Below are 19,321 nucleotides of genomic sequence, written 5' to 3'. Positions count from 1 at the left end.
ATTATTTACATTGTTTATGAAGTGTGTGAAAAATCATCAAGTTAGTACAAAAGTACTTTGGAAAAGTTAATTGTATTCAACTTCAGGCATTAAAATCAGTTTCATTCTCATCAAAAACTGGATTTACAAAGTACACACCTGTCTGAGTCATGGAGATTGAATTATTAGTTTCAGTCCCAGACAATCCGGGAATATCAGACAGCATGTTGGGCTTGTCAAACATGGGGTTTTCAAATCCGTGGTCAAGAGGCCCACCAAGTTCTCCAATATCACCGTTTCTCTTCAAGCTGCTCAGAGATGGCATTGATGGCATTGATGGCATGGAAGGCATTGATGGCATTGAAGGCATTGATGGCATTGATGGCATTTGAACAATGCCCCTACGAATCAGGACAACTACTATGACAATGAGTGTAATCATAATAAAAACTCCAAACACAATTCCAACCACCATTCCTGCATTGCCTCCAGACTGATTGCTGCTGCTGCCAGTTGAGGCTTGAAATTCAGCCCCAGTGATTCCGAGGTTAGAGCCATGAGAGCGGGCATCCTTCACTATTTCCGAGGCGAGAGCTTCTGACTTTTTCCCCTTTTCTCCATCCAGAATAGCCACCTGGATCTCAGGTGAGGGACTGAAAGGGATGATCCCCATCAGACGTTGTGACTTGACAACTTTAGACATGCCCAGCTGGATGGATTTGTATTTTGGCTGGACGAGAAAAAGGTGATGGATCCGTTGCCTGTAACTCTGCAGGTTGAAACCAGGGGCATAATGGATAGTGATGATGGCACCACATACCTCACAGCAGTGTCCTATGGGGAGTAGAGGCATCTTACAGTTCATAGATGCACATGTTACACTGCTACAGATCCGCTGATGGTTTACAGAGTTCCCACACTCACAGCCAGAAGGATCCCCACACCCTGGGTTCCCAACAGTGACGGCAGAGGATCCGTGAAACTGCAGCCGACCTGAGCGTGAGCTTAGATACTGTGAAAACTCAGATTTGCTATCAAACTTCTTCCCTTGCACTGACACAGATTTTACAGGAATGCTAGACTGACTGGAGCTGGTGTCCACTCTGAAGGAGGAGAGGGCTTTAAAAACCACCTCATCATACTGGCAAGGGACACTCTCTTCATGGACTGAGAACAGGAAGTTTCCATGCTGCAGGTCATCCACAGTCGCAGCCGCCTGCCACAGAGCTGGGTTAAACCATTGCAGAGAGTCTGAATCTTTGAACTTGGTAGTCACACCTTGTCCGCAGCCTGGTTCTTGTCCTGCCAGAACATAAAATCCAGCTCCTGAATTCAGGATGAACTCTCCATCAACTGGCATCCTCATCTCCTGCACAGCATGCGTGGTCTCCACAAACACAGACACTTGTCTTTGGGCTGAAAACTGAACTATGTCATTGCCACATGGGACAGCTCCTTTGTCCCAATTGGTCTTATTCTCATAGTTGGTGTCAGGGATCCACTGTTTGTACAGGGCGTTCGCAGCCCCGACAAGACAGAAGAGAAGGAGCATGTCTGGTGTTTTCAGCATCTTGAATATTTGTGACAGACTGAGAGAACATTAGGTGACCTTTGTGTCCAACCTTGTGACTAACACATGAGTGCACCTAGCTTAACAGTAAATTTAATGAGTTCTGAACCTTGTCAACCTGTTCAAGCAGGTGACCTGTAAAAGATTTACTTTTTCACCAATAACAGACCTGCCTCTGCTTTAAGGCAACATTGTCTGCCTGTTACCAGAATATCCTGCGCAGAGAGTTCAGTGGTTATCCCGATGTGGGCTTTCTCCTATTCTCCTGTCTTTCCTTGTCTTTTCAGATTGCTCTGTCCAAATACTATGACTGCAGGGTACTGAAAACATTTCAAATTAAATTCCAAGTAAATGTTCAGGGATGCACTGGAAAAGGACAAATTCTTCTTGAAGGGCAACTTCTGGTCTTCCAAGATCTTCAATTCCTTGGTTAGCTACTTTGAAGACAGCCTGGAAACACATGTTTCATCTGTTCTTTGTTATTTCTACTATGAATTGTTTAATAAATCAGAAATCCCAACATGTAAAATCTATAAAAGTATAAAACCAACCTTCATTCTCAAAGTACTCAGTCAAGATCATAAATTGTTAAATGAACTTAACTATTACATCATAATATGCTGCAGAAATATTAACATTAATAACATTGCACAAAGAAATGCAGTTAAAAAGCATCAAAAAAATACCAGACTGGGTTTAAAATTGTTTGTTTTTTTTCCCTCTAGCTTCCACATAATTATTTTCACTCGGTATGATCTTAAACAATTCAGAGGTGAATAAATAAGAATTTTAGGATATTGCTTTTGAAAAAGTCATACATTTAGGAAGCAAATTGTTTTGCCTTATTTGTATGTTTTTTATTGGCTTTTCAAATGTCTTCCAGTCACCAGGACCAGGTTCTCACTCAGCAGAGACATCACTCAATAGTCTAATCCTACTTCTTGGACCAGGAGCTAGGATTATGCATAAAAACCTGAATTTCCTCTGAGGCAGTCTGTCACCTGTGGCAAAGTTGCATGCTATTAGAGATAAGTATGCTGCTTACATAGAATAACAATACAGTACGTGGCCAAACGGGAATGGATACGGAAGTGATGATCGGAACTATGCTGGAGGAGATGCTGTGGGGGCGGGGTGACAAATAAGGGGAACTGATTAGCCGAAACTCGCTACACCTGTTGCTCTTCGTTTATTACACCTTGTTCGATGCGCTATCTTCTTGTACAATGTGGCCTGCAGGAAGAGGAACGCTACTTACGAGATTTTCTGTTCTCCACCAGTGTCCCTTGTCTCCCCTTTGACCCCCATTGATGAATTTTAACGCGTCAAAGACTCCCAAGACCTGCCTTTGACGTTATCGTAGACAACAATCTTCATCTGGTCGACAGGACATCATGAAAACTGTAGCTCAGCAGATGTTCCGGACCTGCAACAAACTTTTCTCTAGGTAAATTTAGGCAACAGTGTAGAGCAACTATCTATGACTCTCAAATTATGTCTAGCTGCCCAATAAGCCTCTTATTTTGAAGGAATAGAGTGAACTTTAAAGTGCATTAACCCTGTAAAAGAAAAGACAAATTATATCAAAAATACATTTTCTATGGTACCCTTGTGAATTTTTATAGCACTTACTTTGATCTGTTATTCCTTTTGTGGGCTTATAAAAAATATCTTGTATTTCTCAGCTGGTAACCTGAGCATGTTTGGGATAATTGCTGTTTTACTGCAAGGATGACCTTTTGTAGAAAAACACCAAATGATGTTGTGGAGGCCCATCCATCCAACATAGAAACAGCAGCACAACTGGAAAACATCCAACATTTTCCCAGTCCTTCCCGTCCTCCCAGTTTGGAGGCTGTGAGAGAGGGTGCTGTCCACCATGTGGCAGTGGTGATAGAGAGGGCCCACCATGGTGGTGGATGGCTCCTGTCTGGCATAATCTGCATCAACATCCTGATCCTGGGCTGTGCTCTGGTCAGCGCCAGTGCCTCCAACAGCGTGGCCATTACTGCCGTGCACCAGCAAATCTTCCTCATCATTCTCATCCTCCTCACAATGTTGTGGATGCTGTTTTACACAGTCGTCACCTCTCGAAAGGATCAAGCAGTCTTGTTCAAAGACAGTCATGCAGGGCCTGTGTGGCTCAGAGGTGAGAACTCTCTTGGGGCCTCTGTTCTTTGAAGAATGTTCTTTCAAGACTTGATCACTTTGATTATATTTTATATTACAGTTGGACTTGTGCTGTTTGGCCTGCTCAGTCTGCTAATGGACATCTTCAAGATTGCCAACTATGTGGGCTACCTTCACTGCGACTCAGCTGTTAAAGTTGCTTTCCCTGTGGTGCAAGCTGTATTTTTGGTTGTCCAGGTTGTAGCATTTTAGGAACATTATGCTTATGTATTTTCATGAGCATGCAGTCGTATTTTCATTTTGGATGAGTATGGAAAACTCAATGACCCTGTCTGTTTTAGACATACTTCCTGTGGATTCATGCAAAGGATTGTGTGCAGCTGCACACAAATTTCACACGGTAAATTGTCTTTATTTATTACAGTCAATTCTTTACTCATTTGCTTTTAATCTTGCAGGACATGCTCATTGTTTCACTCTTTTTTCAGGTGTGGGCTTACCCTTACACTTTCAACTAACTTGGTGGTGTGGATGGCAGCAGTGACTGAAGAATCAATTCACCAAACTGAGATCCCTGATTTAAATTTCACTGTCTCACACAAGATGTACAGAGGTATCTTATTTTTTATTTATTTATTTTTTTATCACTTCTAATCAGATTCATTCATGGTCACTGTTAAGGGGGAAAAAAAACTCAATTGGTCTTTCCATTTCAGCTAGCTTTGGTGATAAGAAGTGTAAATGCAGCCACTCAGTGTGTGACACCTTCAAAGAGGCCTACTACTACCTGTACCCCTTCAACATAGAATACAGCCTCTTTGCTTCTGCCATGGCCTACATCATGTGGAAAAATGTGGGTCGACTTGTGGAGGATCACAGTCACCACAACGTTGAGTTCCGTCCAAAGGATGTGTGTTTAGGACCCTTAATGGGAATACTTCTGGTGGTGACAGGACTTGTTACATTTATAGTGTATGAGGTGTATATACTAGAAGAGGAGGAGGAGGAGAAGAAGAGAAACATGGCCTTGCTGATTCATTTTATCATGAATATAGTGATAGTGAGCCTGATGTCCCTCTCCGCTATGATCGGCTGCATTTTCTACAGGCTGGATCGCAGGGAGCACGTATCGGAGAAAAACCCCACTCGAAGTTTGGATATGGGGCTCCTGGTTGGAGCCTCGATGGGACAGTTCATCATCAGCTATTTCACTATTGTGGCTGAGGTGGCGACGGGAGCCAGAGGCTACCTGAACGCCCTCAACCTGGCCTGGGCTGTGCTGACGGTGCTTCAGCTCGGCCTTCAGAACTACTTCATCATTGAAGGCCTGCATCGGGAGCCCTTCCATGTGATGCAGGAAGCAGCTCTGCACACCAATGCTCACGCCTTCCAAGAACATGTAGAGATGAGCATTGTGATGGAGACCAATAAGTCTAGCTACTTCCCAACTTCAAGTTTTGTTAAGCCAAGTTGGAAGAGAAGAGTTCTGAAGGAAGTCTGTGCTTTTTTGCTGCTTTCTAACATCATTGTAAGTTGTATTTATGCTTATTTTTCTTATATTGCAACTCTAACTGCAACACAGTTTTCCTTTTGTCTTTCTTATTCACTTATTCTGTGTTGACAGCTGTGGATCATGCCTGCATTTGGTGCTCGTCCCCAGTTTGATCATCCCACAGAGATGCAATTCTACAAATTCACAATGTGGGCCGCTATTGTGAATATTGGACTTCCTTTTGGAATCTTCTACCGCATGCACTCAGTTGCTAGTCTGTTTGAGGTGTACCTAATCTCTTAGCTGAATCTATTTTTGAGTATGGAGAGCACTTTTGTGATAGCCTGTTTTATGTAATAAATGTTTAAGTTTAATTTCATATATAAATAAATTTTAACTTAAAAAAATAAATAAATCATGATGCACTAGTTATTAGCTTCCCCAACATTTAAATTCCCACATATAAATTTATATTTATAAAAGGTTTAATAATGTGCTGCAGTCTGAACATATTACAGGCGATTCCATTTACTTGTATAGTTATTGATGAGCTCCATAGTCCAAGGTTTGTTCATCTGATTATGTTCTGGTATTGAACTTTATAAACAGCAACAGTTGTGGCCTTAGAGCAGTGGTTCCCAATATTTTTAAACAAAGCAAAATGCTTGTGACCCCTTGTCAAAGGTTTTAACAAGGTATTCAGTGTTGTGTCCCCCCCCCCCCCCCCCCTTGTCTAAAATCATGAAGTTGTACTATTTATAGATGTATTTGTAGACCCCCTCAATATTTAGGCTATGTATTCCTGCAAAGAGATTTGAGAAAGTGTCAACTGGCTTTTAATTGTCAGTGTAAATGTGAGTGGAGCACTCTAGTGGTCATGGTGTAAAAGTGCAGCTTTCTTTTCACAGCATTTTTGTGGCTAAATTCCACAGATGAGCCCTCACAATAGTTGGGCAGTTAATATGGATATGTGTAGGTTTAACAGTGTTTGTGTGAACTAGGCGGGTGCTCACTGAGTAAATGGCACCTCTGAAGTATTTGTATTGCTTGAAAGTTGCACAGCAGTTAGTCTCCATTAAAGCACACAGTTCAGTAATGTGACTAATACAGACGCTTATGAATATATATTTTCAGGAAAATTTAAGGAAAATACAATTTTCAACATCAAGCATTGTAAGCATAAGCCAGCCAGATCTTAACTTAAACCTGGCCATATACATCAAAACATACAATCTGTATTATTGTCTCCAAAATCCTGTAGAGTTACATAATCACATAAACTACAACCATAATAACGGACAACTCGTAAAGAGTGCAAGTTCACTTTAAAGCATGGCAAGTACGACAACGTGAAACACCAATATTGTGCCAGTTGAGATATGTTGGAAAGCCTCTGTTGGAAAGCACCATATCTTCTATAACAGGTCTGACTGAAAAGTTAAACATTTCCTCTCTCACGTCTACGCTGTCAAAAGAGCAAATGCTCCAGTCATCTTGGTGCTTTGACAGACATTCTGTGGTCTTGAGGTCTGAAGAAATGTACAAACACAGTTGTTACGGGCAATAATGATAATTCTATCATCTGTCCTCTTTACCCGAGCGTCATCTCCTCACTCATCTTAGGGACTCTACCCAAGTCAGTGGTGTAAGGGGCAAGCATTACGAAGACGGATGATTACGTTGGCAAGTTAAACACAGTGAGGTTTACCAGGAAACCAGATACTGAGGGGAAGATGAACCCTGGTGGTGAGCAGTCCCATGTTTTTTTTTTTGTTTTTTTTTTAAGTCAAGAAGCTGCCTGTCTACATCCTCTGAATCTCAAAAAGGCGGACATCAGTGTCATACCAGATAGGAGGGTCCACATTGCTAGAAAATGAAAAAACAGAATAAGATTAGTTTTAGTCGGTGTGAAAAGATGACTGCATAATGCTCATGCTTTCCCCTGACTCACCGCAAATAGACGACACCCCACATGTAAGTGCGAAACCACATGGCAGTGCCTGCATTGGCCTGATACTTTCTGATGAGGATGGGGTGAGGAACTGGCAGCAGGCCCACTAATGTGCCATGCTGGAGAAACTTCAGGATCTCTGATTCATCTGTCAAACCCCTGCAGCGAAACATGAGCAAAAAAACATTCTGGAAATATTTCAAAAGAATCTCAGTCAATATGTGACCTTTTTATGTTCTGACCAAAAAAAGAAACAATTGTTTATATACTTGTCGATGCAGATCTTCTCCACTTGGGGAACTAACACTTGTAGAAGACGCATGATAGTCTGCAAGGGTAGCTTACACTTCCAGGAGAGGACCTAGGGCAAAAGGGGTAAATCTGCATCAATTACCCATTCTGTTAAATATCCAACACGTAGAAAAACAATGAAGGCAAGGACGAGAGGAAAAGATGTTACTGACCCAATCTGGCGTGGGAGCCCAAAACGATGTCGAGGACGCACTTGACAAACGTCTTCTCTCCATTTCTGCGTCAGTGTAGAAAACATCCTGATAAAGTGAAGAAATAGATTTACCAACAGTGCATATGCTTTTAAACGCATGCACACAGACACGCACACTTACTTCATTATCTCTGCCTGAGTTTGACTCTGTATCACTGGTCCCGGCGACTGCGCTTTGGTCTGGGTGGACGGTGTGTGGGGAATCTGTCTTTGGGACGGACACCATGGTGCCATCCTCTGACACCTGTGACTTCTCGGTGAGTTTATCGATGCCTGCACGAAACACAGAAAACCAGTGACTACTCGCAGTCGAGAGATAGAAATTATTTAACAAAATGTGAAAAGCAAAGTAAGTTGACCAATGAGCCAATTTAACCCTCAAATAGTAAATAGCATACAGAGTTAGTACCTGGTATAGCGACCAGACTGGTCTTCAGTGTACCAGGCTCCGCTGGCACAGCAGGGTGAGAGCCCTCCATGGACACGGTCTCCTGGGAGCTTGTGCGGGAAATGACATCTGGTGACTTCCTCTTCCTTTGCAAAGCCTTTTGAATTGAAGATGGATCGGAGGGCAGGTTGGCCAGCTGGTGGAACACGTTACGTTTGCGAATGATGGCGTACACCAGGTTGCAGTTTCCTGGAGGTGAATGAATGGACAGATTTTATACGTGCAGATGTGTCTGCAAAAGCTGCAAAACAAAAAGCCCTTTCTAATACTCTGAAGTTTATAACAGTCAAGCTTTCTCTCACCGTCAAACTGGTACTGGATAATATTGTTAAAAGCCTCAAGAAGGAAGAATACAAGGTGATGGTTCTGGGCTGCAGAGAACAGAAACCAGCTGGTGGAGAAGGCCTCCAGCAGGTGGAGTAGTTTATTTGCTGCCACCATGGACAGGCTCTTCAAGTAGGGAGACACTGCAGAATAAACAGAAGAAACATAATAATCATGTAAAAAAATAAAATAAAAACAGTAATTTTCTAACTAATCAAACATGTAAAGACAATTATTTCTTATGATATGACAAAACTCATAATATTTGATGTTGCAAGTCAAATCTGCGTATTGCCCAACAGATGGCGCCAAAGCAATTCACCATTTACAACAATGGTGAGCAGACAGTCGAACAGAGGCTGGAGACGCTGGTGGCCTGTGGTGATAATCTTGTGAAACACCTACAAAGCAAACAGAGTGATAGCGGTGAACATGAGCTGTTTTTTAATCAGCCAGCAATAAAGAACAATACCAGTCCAGACTATGAAATGTCGCAGGTGTCTCACCACTATAAGCAGGTCAGCATGAGTCCCTGTGAACACCGGGATGTCCATCGGTACATGGATGGAGTAGGGCTTATTCAAGCGCACGCCAAAGTTTCTCTCCCCGCTCAGCAGCAGCAAAATGAACACGCCAATGTGCATGAGTCCTACACGGGCTGCACCCGAGGAAAACACGTCAAAACAAACTCACATGTAAGGCAGAGGCTTGTTAGTTGCAAGGGAACTGATAACACTGAGGTGAGACTTACACTGGTCAGCCCTGGCATCGTTCAGGTAGTAGAGTATGGGAACCAGAATATCCAACACATCACTGCTCTTCAGGACAAAAAACAGGAACTTCTGCCATGGAAAAACAAAGAGGTCTGTGTTGAATAAAGACAGCACAGACTTTTAATGACTCATCTGACCAAAGAAACTCTTCATTATAGTTCTCTCCAACCTTATTGAAGTCGCACAGCTTCCAGAAGAGAACCAACAGCTCTTGGTGGAACTGGATCTTCTTTGTGGAGTTAGGCAGATAAGTCTGAGTCAAAGGGTTGGTCAGCAGACGAGCCAGGCCCTTCAGTACAAAGTCAAAGTCCTGCCAGCAGGAGAACACAAGAAGCTTTGGACAAGTGATCTTAACAGGGAAAATCTTTGCGTATTTTATAGAAAGGATGATATGAGTACCTCTTCTCTGTGAATCCTTGACAAATAATTCACAAACAGGTTTTCGGGGCCTGTAGACTGCGCAAAGATACAGAGATTTATTTCAATGACATTAAACACGTGCCATATAGTTGATTAATTGATTATTTTTTTTCCTGCGGTCTAGGTGTCGTACCTCTTGTTCCTCCATGCTGGATGGGGAGGCAGGGCGGTGGGGAACCCCTCCGTCGTGCTCCAGCGTCACAATAAGGATCTGTACAGCCTGCTCCACTAGCTGCTCCCGGTAGTCAGAGAAGAGCAGGTGGTTGTAAGGGATGCCGTAGCCCACTGGATCGTAGGCACACACCACATTCAGCAGAGAGGTGAACAGAGGCAGAGCATGTCTAGGGGCAAAGACATGAAGACCAATCTGAGTGAATCATGTGCATCTGTGAGTCTCTTTCTTAAATTATAACGTACTGTAATTTCTAATGAACTGTCCTATGTTAGTCAACACAGAAATGATGTAGTGAAATCCTGAAGAGAAAAATAATGTGGAAATACAGACAGACTTGAGAGTTCAAATTTTTCATTCAAATCTCACTGACAACTCAGCAACAACCATCTCCATGAAAACTGAGCAAACTCCACTTGTGATGAAGATCATGAGATGTGTTTGTAAGCTCTGAAAAACCTAGTAAGTGGACCTTTTTGTCAGATAAATCTGCTTACAGGTAGTCTGTTTATTCACATGAATGTGAACTTGTATAATCAAGGTTTTACTTCTTGTGCGATGTAAAAAGTCTGATAAAAAACAAAAAAAAACAACTGACGATTTGATGAATGCACGTCGTCACGTGTTGTCCAAACATGCGTGGTTTTTATATATCACCTATTTTCAGTGGAGCAGAAGAAAGTCACCCAAGGGTTGAGGACACTGTTGTCTGATGATGGAGGCAAGTACATGGCCTCAGAGAAGCAGGTTAGTAACAATCTCAGCAACTCGGTCCTGAAGAGGGTCAGAGACAAAGACACAGAGGTGGAGAGAAACAAAAACCCAGTCAATCCGACGTGTAGATGAGACAGCAAAGATTACACTGATCGTGATACATGTCTTGCCAAGCACAGCTGGACACAGCCGGCCGACTCACCTATTCAGGTCATGGATGTAGTTGAGTGGAGGGGACTGTGCAAAGCCCACCCCTGCCTCCCATATGTATTCACAGCTGTCTATAGACTGCATGTTCTCTACAGAGTCCTGGTGGGGCAAAAAAAACAAAACAAACAAAAACATTCAAATGTAATTGTTTTTTTCAAATTGTAAAAAACATTTCTCAGAACATATGTTCAGTGACATTGCAATGACATTTCTGGTTGTCTATACTTTCTGCAACATCTTCTTAAACCTAAAAATATTAGGTTGTTTAATCCTGCATTCTTTTGATGTGTCTCTGTAAGGTAGTGTTATGCTATGTGTTAATGTTAAGTGTTGGAAACTAAAACGACTTGTTTAAGAATCTGAACACACAATGATCATAGTGCAGAAACTACCACTTATGCAAGGTTAAGGTTGGGCAACAAAATCATCAGGATTATGGAAAAATGATCATTGTTAAATGGAGAATGTTGGTAAGTCATCTCCAAAGTCAAAGGCTTTGCTCACCATAACAGCCTGCACAGCTTTATTTTCGCCTTCCTACACTTATGCTTCTTCCTGCTTTGGCGCTATCAGTGAACATTGTCTTAGAGAACAGTTACTTTCAACAAAGTTCTGTGAAGAGCTACATCTGAGCCCATTTTTGCATGATGTGGTTTAATGGTAAATGTAAATATAGAATGACAGGGAAATAATGAGCATACTATAATACAGTTTACCAGGGAAGTTTACACCGCTCAAGAGCATTCATTGTGATCTGCAGAGTTGCAGTCAGTCATGCAACTCCTTGCTCGTGAGAAATTCTTCCTGGTGACACTGAGTGTATCATCCATCATTATCTGTTTCTGTCTTCTACTCAGAGAAACTTGAATGACAGGTTAGTTGGGCAACTTTAGACCAGGAAGAAGGAAGTGGCGCTTAAAAAAATATGTCTAACCTTTAAAACAATTCAATTAGAGTAAGGAGAGAAAAAATATGAAATGTTTGTGTTCCACTATTATTGCAATGTGTCAGCAGCAGTTTTGTTTTTTTGGATGGTGGTGTGATGTCAGGTTGATGACACTGGACTTCACAGTGTTTCAGGACACTGGGTACTCACAGGGCCTCGCTTGTGGCTGTGCACAGTGAAGTCAGGGCAGAAGAGCAGGTCAGCGATAGCCAGGAGCAGCGACTCGGCCAGTGGTCGAGCTCCGTCATCATCATCCAGCTCATCTGTCTGGAAAGGAAGGTTATATTTATGAGACTAAATCCAAATGTTGAATGTTATTCCATACCATTGACTGAAAAAAATAATGATGGAAATGGTAAAATGACTCAGTGCAGCTGAATTTACCTTGCAGCATCACATTTCCTGCTCTACAGGAAAAAAGGTAAATATACCTCCTTACAACTGGAATAAGGGAACCACCTGAAATGATCAGCTGAGTCACAGATATATACTCATGAAAAGGATGGGTTTATAACCTTTATGTATTCATTATATTGTATAACTAGAGTGAGTAACCCTCTGGGAAGCCTCACAATTTTGTATTTTTGTAACTGAGATATATTTTTAGCAACAAACAAAAGCATGTTGTGTTCAAAGGGAGATTGTGCAAACGACAGTGTTGCTGCCTGATTATGTTTACACATGTTTTTAATTCTTAAAATAATCTTTCCTTTTTCTTTGTCCACTCACCCCAGCCCGCCCAGCGCCAGGCACCGTCGACCAGAAGAATCCTCTCCAGTCCTGGTCCTCAAAGATGTAGGGAAGGATGCGGGTCAGGATGCAAGTGCAGTTCAGGATCACCTGCTTCTCCCTCTCTGTGGGGCAGCCAGACTCTGCACCCTGCACCAGCTTCTCCACGGCCTGAAGAGTCAGGAGTCACATGAGAAGGAGTATGTATGGAATGGGAACCTCCAGTGAGCCGGACAAACTGTTCGATTGTTTTACGTCAGACCGATAAAGCTTGCTATAGTGTTTTTTCAATTCAATCTTAGTAATCCAATTTGCTTCAGCAACATCGGCGCTGCTTTGCAGTTGTTTAATGAGGCATCACCCAGTCAACATGCACAGTATGACAACAAACATCGTAGTTTCTGGCATGTTTTTCCATTATAAATTATGGTAATGCTGTTTTTGAAAATCAGATTCTTTGTAAGCTGATCGTGTGGGCAGTGAAGAAAAACCATCACAATGAACATATTCTTATAATATAAAATGTCTTATTTATGTCACCAACTAGACACATAATGAATTTGATTTTTGAGAGCAAAGATGCAACGTCTGAACAAAGGCAACTGTCGACAATGCTGAAGTGTCTTCATTTTGTTTGGGTCAGTAAACATGAAGCTATGTGCGGCACCTTGTAAACTGTTCATTAAAGTCTGTTTATACTTGATATCAATTACACTGGGGAGTACACTACATATCTACACTTTGTTTCTTTTAACAATGAAAATATTTTGCCTTTGAGACGGGGCCATTTGCTGCTGTTTTGGGCCTTTGACATAGATTTACTGTTGAAAATGATTCATTATCTACATTTCATCAACAGCACGCTTCAGCCTGTGTCTAAAATAGTTAACAAACCCCTTTGAATCAGCCCAGCTTCAAGGGCTCTCCTCTCCTCCTCTTTATTTAATTAGGCTCTAAGTACCCAGTATGCCTGTTTTGTCTCTGATAGGCAGCTTCAAATGGAAGCTGGAAGCAAGAGACAGGAAGCGAGGGGAAAGGAAGGGGAATTGACTCACATATTCCCACATTTGAGAACATGAGGCAGTGCCTGGCTGACAAATGCCAGCGCTGGGCTCTAACCAACAAAATCCTGCATTGTTTCAAAAATAATATTATTCCACTAGGCAGCTTTAATGTAAGCATGCAAAAATGAAACATTGTGCATAGATGTCAGTGATGTTTTCTATGAGCACTACCTTATAGCAGAGGGTTGCTAAATTTGAGGGGGACTCCTCTCGAACAGCTCTTATCTCTGCAGCTGGCACCAGTGCAAAAACATCCTGGACCGTGGTGGTGGTGTCTGCCCAGAACTGGTCCCAGAAGGCATCGTCTGTGGCTTCAACTGGCTGTAGAAAATATGTTTACATTTTACTTCCCTTAGAACTGAGTCAACGGGAGCATTTCATGTCAGTGAGATTTCAAATAAAAATTGGCCTGACTGATCTTGTATGGCATTGTAGTGCGTTAAAAGATCATTGTGCCCTTTTCATCATAATTCATACATGGTTGTTTAGTCTTGCATTGTGCAGCTCATCCGAGGCCTAGCTAATGGCAATGTAAACAACCTCTGTTCCAGCAACAGTGAAGAGGCATTATCTGGCACACTGATCCAAGCACAGTCCACCTGCCGCATCTGCAAACGTGGTCATTTCGAGACCTGCGTCACTAGCTTTGATTCAACTACGCCATCACTTATCTTATCGTCAAAACTAAACATGCACAGACTGGATGAAGGTTTGTGGTAATCTGCATCGCATAATCGACCGTCATTTAATCCAACAGTTTATGACAAATGCAATCTATTTGTAGTTCGGTGCATGCAATCTTAAACATCGACATTATAAACATTTCGATTATGTAAAATAAATATATGTTAATTTAAAGGGCTGTAAGCAATATGAGACTATGTTCTTCCTGCTACATGAAAAGCGTTATCTCATCTCCTCGGTGATGCTCTCCGGTGCGCTCATCGGCTCTGTCTCTCTATGTAATCCTTTATTCAAGAGTATGGAAGCGCATATACCTGTGTTTTTGTTGTCAGCTGAATCACCGCTTTCCTGAAGTTCAGTTTTGAATCGGTGCTGCCCATTGTGATTATTTCCCTTAATACTAACAGGACCGCTGCTGCTGAGAATCCCCGATAATCTCACCTCCGTCTTTCGCTTGAGTCATTGGCGGAGGCGTTTTTTTTTTTTTACACTATTGGCTGGCTGGACGGGCTGCACGACAGGGTGTGACTTCCGGGTTGAGAAGATGTCAACCCTTCACTACGGTTGGATGTTTTTTGTCCAGCATTTGAACTGCTATTCAAAACAATATGTTTTTCTTATGTCCTTATGCTGGAAATTGTCCCATACTTTGTTAGGTTGTAAATTAACCATAATTGTTTTATGGGTAGGTGGGCTGCTGCACCTGTTACATTGTAGATTTTTTATTGCAGAGAGTTCGGTAATTTCAACCCGTAAAGCAATTATTACATCTAGCTCCATGTGTGGAATAAAACGTTTCTATTGTAAACAGCGACATCTTTTGGGAAAATTCATATTGTGCCAGGCCATAGGCCAATATTTGTCTACTGGGGGTGCCTGATTAAGGCTAATTACATTTTTATAGCAGGACACTAATTAATAAAGTTATGGCGTTTAGCAAACTTCAATGAATCATTAAATTAGTAAGCAGCGTTCTTGTAGACTAATACGCTACAAAATCTGCGCCAGCGTCTTTTCATGTTGCTTTGAAGTGCTGCTCGCGATATTCAAGTTTCTTTCCGAAATTAGCTTATGTGTGTAACATGCGTGCAACCCAAAATAAGGAATAGGGTACATTACTTTTGTTCCCATTGTTATCATTATGACTGTCGCGCTCACTACTCTTTACATTTCTTGATCCACAGGATACTCTACTCTAATTCACCAACTACCATTACATAAGTATATATCATTTTTCTGACAGCCCCTGAAAGCACCATTACTAGTCGCTGCCGTCTTTGCGCAGCCGCAGTGCCATGTAAACACAACTGCCGCGGTTGGCTGTATCTCGGGCTAATATCGCTAACTAAATTGAGCTCAAAGAGCTGAAAATTTGCTCTGCTTGCGGTGCAAAGATTATTAGCCTTCCATGAAAGAAACGGCGCCAATTCTGCAATATGCGCTGTAGTCAGCTAACTAATTAAGAGCGTCAGCTAAGAAGGTTAGCTAGCGGCGACGTTAGCGTTAGCTTGTATCCAATGATAAAGCGTTTGAGACTGGCTTGTTAACTAGCTAGCCCGTTATCCTCACACCTTTTGTAGTTTAATAGAATGTGGAATTTGTAATTATTCGCTATATTTGTCAGTGTTACGAAAATGACCAGTTGCACCACGTCATTGTTCAGCGTAATTAGCTAGCCAGACAAGGTTAGTTTTGCTAACTCAGGTGACAGGCCATCGACTAACAGGAAACAAGCTACGTTTACAAGTCGATAGCATCAACCAGCCGGGTCCTCCAGTCTGATCAGAACAAACACAACAAGGAAACTCGTCGTGGTTGATTTAGTGTCATCATATGTTGACTGAAAACAGGTGAGCGAGGTGTTCCGTAGTTAATATAACGAGTAAATGTTTTCTGAAACAAAGAGCTGAGTAACGTTACTGTGGCCTTTATTAGCCGCTATCCTCAGCCATTTAAAAGGCTGTTCCTTATGCTAACAGATGATCGGGATTCATACATGAGAGCAGCAGTTGGTCGCGCATTTGTTAGGCCAGCGACATAACCGTATGAATTTGACAATTACACAATTAACTTTCTTTGTTCTGATTGTTTAACCGTTCGTAACACAGCTAGCCTACTTTGGGTACAACAGCGCAGCTTGCAATGCTGTCAGTCATTATGTAATGCCTTTAACATTTAATATGATGCCAGTATAGCGTTATGTATACACTTTGGCAGAACCAGATGAGAGTGGAAAGATAATGTACTGTCTTTGCTTAAAAATCTAGCAACCTTCCTTAGGTGTACTCTGATCTCAAATGCTGCTTTCACTTTTTTTTTTTTTTTTTTTTTTTTTTACAGATTGGTGAGACTATTCATTGATATATGACCAGCCCAGTGATTGCATATATGTGTGTGTATATTTGTGCCCAAACAGGAAACGGCAGCGCAGTGGTGGTGATGAGGAGAGTGGCCACCTGGTGCCCCAAGCCAAAAGGCAGAGCAGAGCTCACCCTCTCTCTCCTGAGCCAGGCCGGGATGCTTGGGACTCTGAGGTACAAACATGTGTCAGTGGATATAAAATCTTAATACTGAAGAAACTGAAATAGAAACTGGGCAAACAATTGTCCTCAATTAACTTTTAAGTAGCACCAGTTTTTGTTAGACATAAGGTTGCTTTTACTCCTGTAGTTCAGTTCACTTAGTCTGAATCAAAAAAACAAAAAGATACATTGTGTCTGTTCACTCAGATTTATTACAAACAAACAAACAATCTGGGTGTAAACATGAAGTTATAGGCACTGACAGGTAAGTCATTCATTGGACAGTTTTGACGACAATCATCCTGCATCATGAGCGTTGCATGTGCCCACATATGGGAATCGCACTTGGTGGCTGAAAAAAAATCATGCAGTAATTTACTGTATCTTATGTGTATGCTTTTTTGCTGGTGGTAACAATGAGCTCATAAAGAAACAGGTATTTATGAACATTATTAATCAAAACTGCATCTGGATCTCAGATGTCACAGATAGTGACAATGAGGGAGAACCAGGATAAAACAGAGCATCTTGTACCTTAATTATGTCGTCCTTTGTAACTTCTTTTCACTTTCAATGATTAACTGAAGACTTTTTAAATTGTGGGAAGTCCTCACACTTGTGGTGACGAGTATGTGTTACAGCATCAAATTATTTTTGCCAAGTTACATAAATCACACAGGAGATCGCTTTCTTGACAGTTCCCATGATCGATATCATGGGAGGGATGTAATAGTAGTTCTGCTTTTGCAGTTACACTAAAATCACATGTGTTGGTGCTTTCAAAACACAAATTAACCACATCAGAGTTTGCTTGGGACAAACAACACAACTACACAGGAGGTGTTGCATCCGCATTTTTCAGTCATCCGTCTCAAGCACTTAACTTCCAGAACAGATTTGCTTCTATTTTAATCAATCCAGCTGTCTACATAGGCCACATAACGGCTTGCATCTTACTTGAGCTATATGCACATAAATTGACCTGAAGTGTATTTTTACACTATTTTTCTGTAACTACTTTGATTGTGTATTGGGTTTTCAGAGCTGAAACCTGGGTGACCCACACTCAATACTGTGAACGCACAATCCTTTGTTGACATACATCGAGTACTGAAGTTGCTGCTGCTCTGCTAACATGTCGCTTTCACTAAGTTGTCCGTGTACAGTTCGCATCATGTTTTCACAGCTTGCACTCCAGCATATCTATGTGAGTCTTTTTAGAGGCTTCATGGGTGATGAGGTCATTGTGTTGTTTCGGCAAATGCCATACCTTACCTCGAAACATGTCAGTTTTGAGTCTTTGAATTTCACAAAATGAAAGACTAAACTGAATGCCACTATAGTCTTTCCATGTGATTGTAGAACACCTTGATGTTGAAAGATTCATACCATAAACGGTGGACTACATTTCCTAGCACACTGCTAATGTTGACATGTTGCATTTCAGTCATCCAACAGTGAGAGCAACAGCAGCATCAGCAGTCCAGAACATGCTGCTGGGAGCTGTAGCAGTCGGTGTGTTGTGGGCCCCTGCAGTCCCCTCAGCTCTGGCGACTCCTCAGAACTGGCCGGCCCTACAAACCTGGTGTCCTACCTGCAGATCAACCGCATCCTGAAGGAGGCCCACTTCCAGAGCCTGCAGAGCCGAGGCCAGCTCAGAGACACATGATGACTTAATGTCCTTCTGTCAGCCACCAGAGGACCGAGTCCCTCAAGAATATTGGAGCACCACATGCTGAATCACTTCACTCAGCTCTTCCCCACGCATCTCCAGTTACTGTGATATCTCACAGCTCTACATATCTGTGGATGGAGACCAGCTCCTGGTCAGGTATCTGGAGGGTGTTTATCATTCAAATAAATCAAAGTGATAATTATTTTAGCAATAATAACTGTGTGATCCACTTCAACATTTTTTGTGATCCACTTGATTTCTGACCAGTCTGGTTTACATGCTGCTCTCAGAGCCATTGTAGTGACTGATTGATGATGATAAATCCCCGTGTTTTGTCTTATATGTTGTATGAAAACAGTGCTACTGGAGCTGTCCAAATGGCACCAAACACAATTTTAGGCCGGTCAGTGTGACCTGTTTAGTCTCCTTGTAGGGTACTTGGTTGTTTAATGCTGAATCTGATGTCTGTGTAAGTACATGGACCAGTCTCAGGGAGGATTTGCACTTGTCTTGGACTGCTCATTTGTTTTCATATTCAGACAGTGGCTCCTTTACAGGGGGCTGTAGAATCCATGGGTGTTAACTTGGCCAAGGAAGTTATTTTCTGTTCCTATTTTGTTAGTTGATAGAGTATTTCTTGTCTTGTCTTTAGATTTCAGTTAAATGTAGTCTAGATTCAGGAAGCCATGGAATAAGTGAGTTGGTTTTAGCATGGATCATACATTAAAAGGATTCCATAATACTGCCAGACATGGGAGTTTTGAATAAATTTGCAAATTTTCCACACAGGTCCACAGTGAGGGCCGGTGTTGTCTCCAAGTCTGTTCTCCCGTTGATGTGTGTTTCTCGTTACCTTAACATGTAACCTTATCCTAACTCTAGCCACTGAGGAGAGGGGGCACTATAGGAAACACAGTTGCAATGGGAGGGAAACTCTATCTGACAGTGTAAAAGACTTTGACACAACAACGGTAAAGAGACTGACGGCTGGTAAAACCTTTACGGACCGATAT

The 19,321-nt window shown here is 41.9% G+C and overlaps 3 protein-coding genes across 3 annotated transcripts; 1 reads left to right on the top strand and 2 right to left on the bottom strand.

Moving 5' to 3' along the window:
• Positions 1 to 58: 58 nt before the first annotated feature.
• amn (amnion associated transmembrane protein) lies at positions 59 to 1,963 on the bottom strand. The gene has a single exon (XM_022752477.1). The coding sequence runs from the start codon at positions 1,547 to 1,549 to the stop codon at positions 83 to 85; it is 1,467 nt and encodes a 488-aa protein (XP_022608198.1). The 5' UTR covers positions 1,550 to 1,963; the 3' UTR covers positions 59 to 82.
• Positions 1,964 to 2,943: 980 nt separating this feature from the next.
• On the top strand, positions 2,944 to 5,504 carry LOC111227085 (otopetrin-2-like). The gene is made up of 7 exons (XM_022752473.1): positions 2,944 to 2,996; positions 3,295 to 3,698; positions 3,780 to 3,916; positions 4,021 to 4,079; positions 4,168 to 4,292; positions 4,396 to 5,207; positions 5,304 to 5,504. The coding sequence occupies exons 1-7, from the start codon at positions 2,944 to 2,946 to the stop codon at positions 5,472 to 5,474; spliced, it is 1,761 nt and encodes a 586-aa protein (XP_022608194.1). The 3' UTR covers positions 5,475 to 5,504.
• Positions 5,505 to 6,944: 1,440 nt separating this feature from the next.
• LOC111227079 (protein HID1-like) lies at positions 6,945 to 14,569 on the bottom strand. Its single transcript, XM_022752466.1, has 19 exons — positions 14,426 to 14,569; positions 13,599 to 13,748; positions 12,364 to 12,534; positions 11,785 to 11,901; positions 10,681 to 10,787; positions 10,422 to 10,538; positions 9,726 to 9,933; positions 9,572 to 9,628; positions 9,342 to 9,482; positions 9,151 to 9,241; positions 8,906 to 9,057; positions 8,722 to 8,800; positions 8,378 to 8,542; positions 8,037 to 8,264; positions 7,749 to 7,900; positions 7,587 to 7,673; positions 7,392 to 7,483; positions 7,123 to 7,281; positions 6,945 to 7,037 (listed from the first exon to the last, which is right to left on the bottom strand). The coding sequence occupies exons 1-19, from the start codon at positions 14,489 to 14,491 to the stop codon at positions 6,974 to 6,976; spliced, it is 2,403 nt and encodes an 800-aa protein (XP_022608187.1). The 5' UTR covers positions 14,492 to 14,569; the 3' UTR covers positions 6,945 to 6,973.
• Between the last annotated feature and the right edge of the window lie 4,752 nt (positions 14,570 to 19,321).

This window comes from Seriola dumerili, unplaced genomic scaffold (assembly GCF_002260705.1).
Source record: "Seriola dumerili isolate Sdu_G_001 unplaced genomic scaffold, Sdu_1.0 BDQW01000169.1, whole genome shotgun sequence".
Taxonomy (NCBI): domain Eukaryota; kingdom Metazoa; phylum Chordata; class Actinopteri; order Carangiformes; family Carangidae; genus Seriola; species Seriola dumerili.
The sequence above is the reverse complement of the archived record's forward strand: the minus strand, read 5'-3'. Positions and strand labels throughout refer to the sequence as shown.

Bases quoted from the DNA above. Each gene is read 5' to 3' on its own strand.
- LOC111227085 (XM_022752473.1), top strand. From the start codon at position 2,944: ATGAAAACTGTAGCTCAGCAGATGTTCCGGACCTGCAACAAACTTTTC. The intron at 3,699-3,779 runs GTGAGAACTCTC...TTTATATTACAG, and splicing joins AGGGCCTGTGTGGCTCAGAG to TTGGACTTGTGCTGTTTGGC. The intron at 3,917-4,020 runs GTTGTAGCATTT...TGTCTGTTTTAG, and splicing joins CTGTATTTTTGGTTGTCCAG to ACATACTTCCTGTGGATTCA.
- amn (XM_022752477.1), bottom strand. From the start codon at position 1,549: ATGCTGAAAACACCAGACATGCTCCTTCTCTTCTGTCTTGTCGGGGCT.
- LOC111227079 (XM_022752466.1), bottom strand. From the start codon at position 14,491: ATGGGCAGCACCGATTCAAAACTGAACTTCAGGAAAGCGGTGATTCAG. The intron at 9,629-9,725 runs GTACGACACCTA...ATCTTTGCGCAG, and splicing joins CCAGCATGGAGGAACAAGAG to TCTACAGGCCCCGAAAACCT. The intron at 9,058-9,150 runs GTAAGTCTCACC...CCTCGGGTGCAG, and splicing joins CGATGCCAGGGCTGACCAGT to CCCGTGTAGGACTCATGCAC.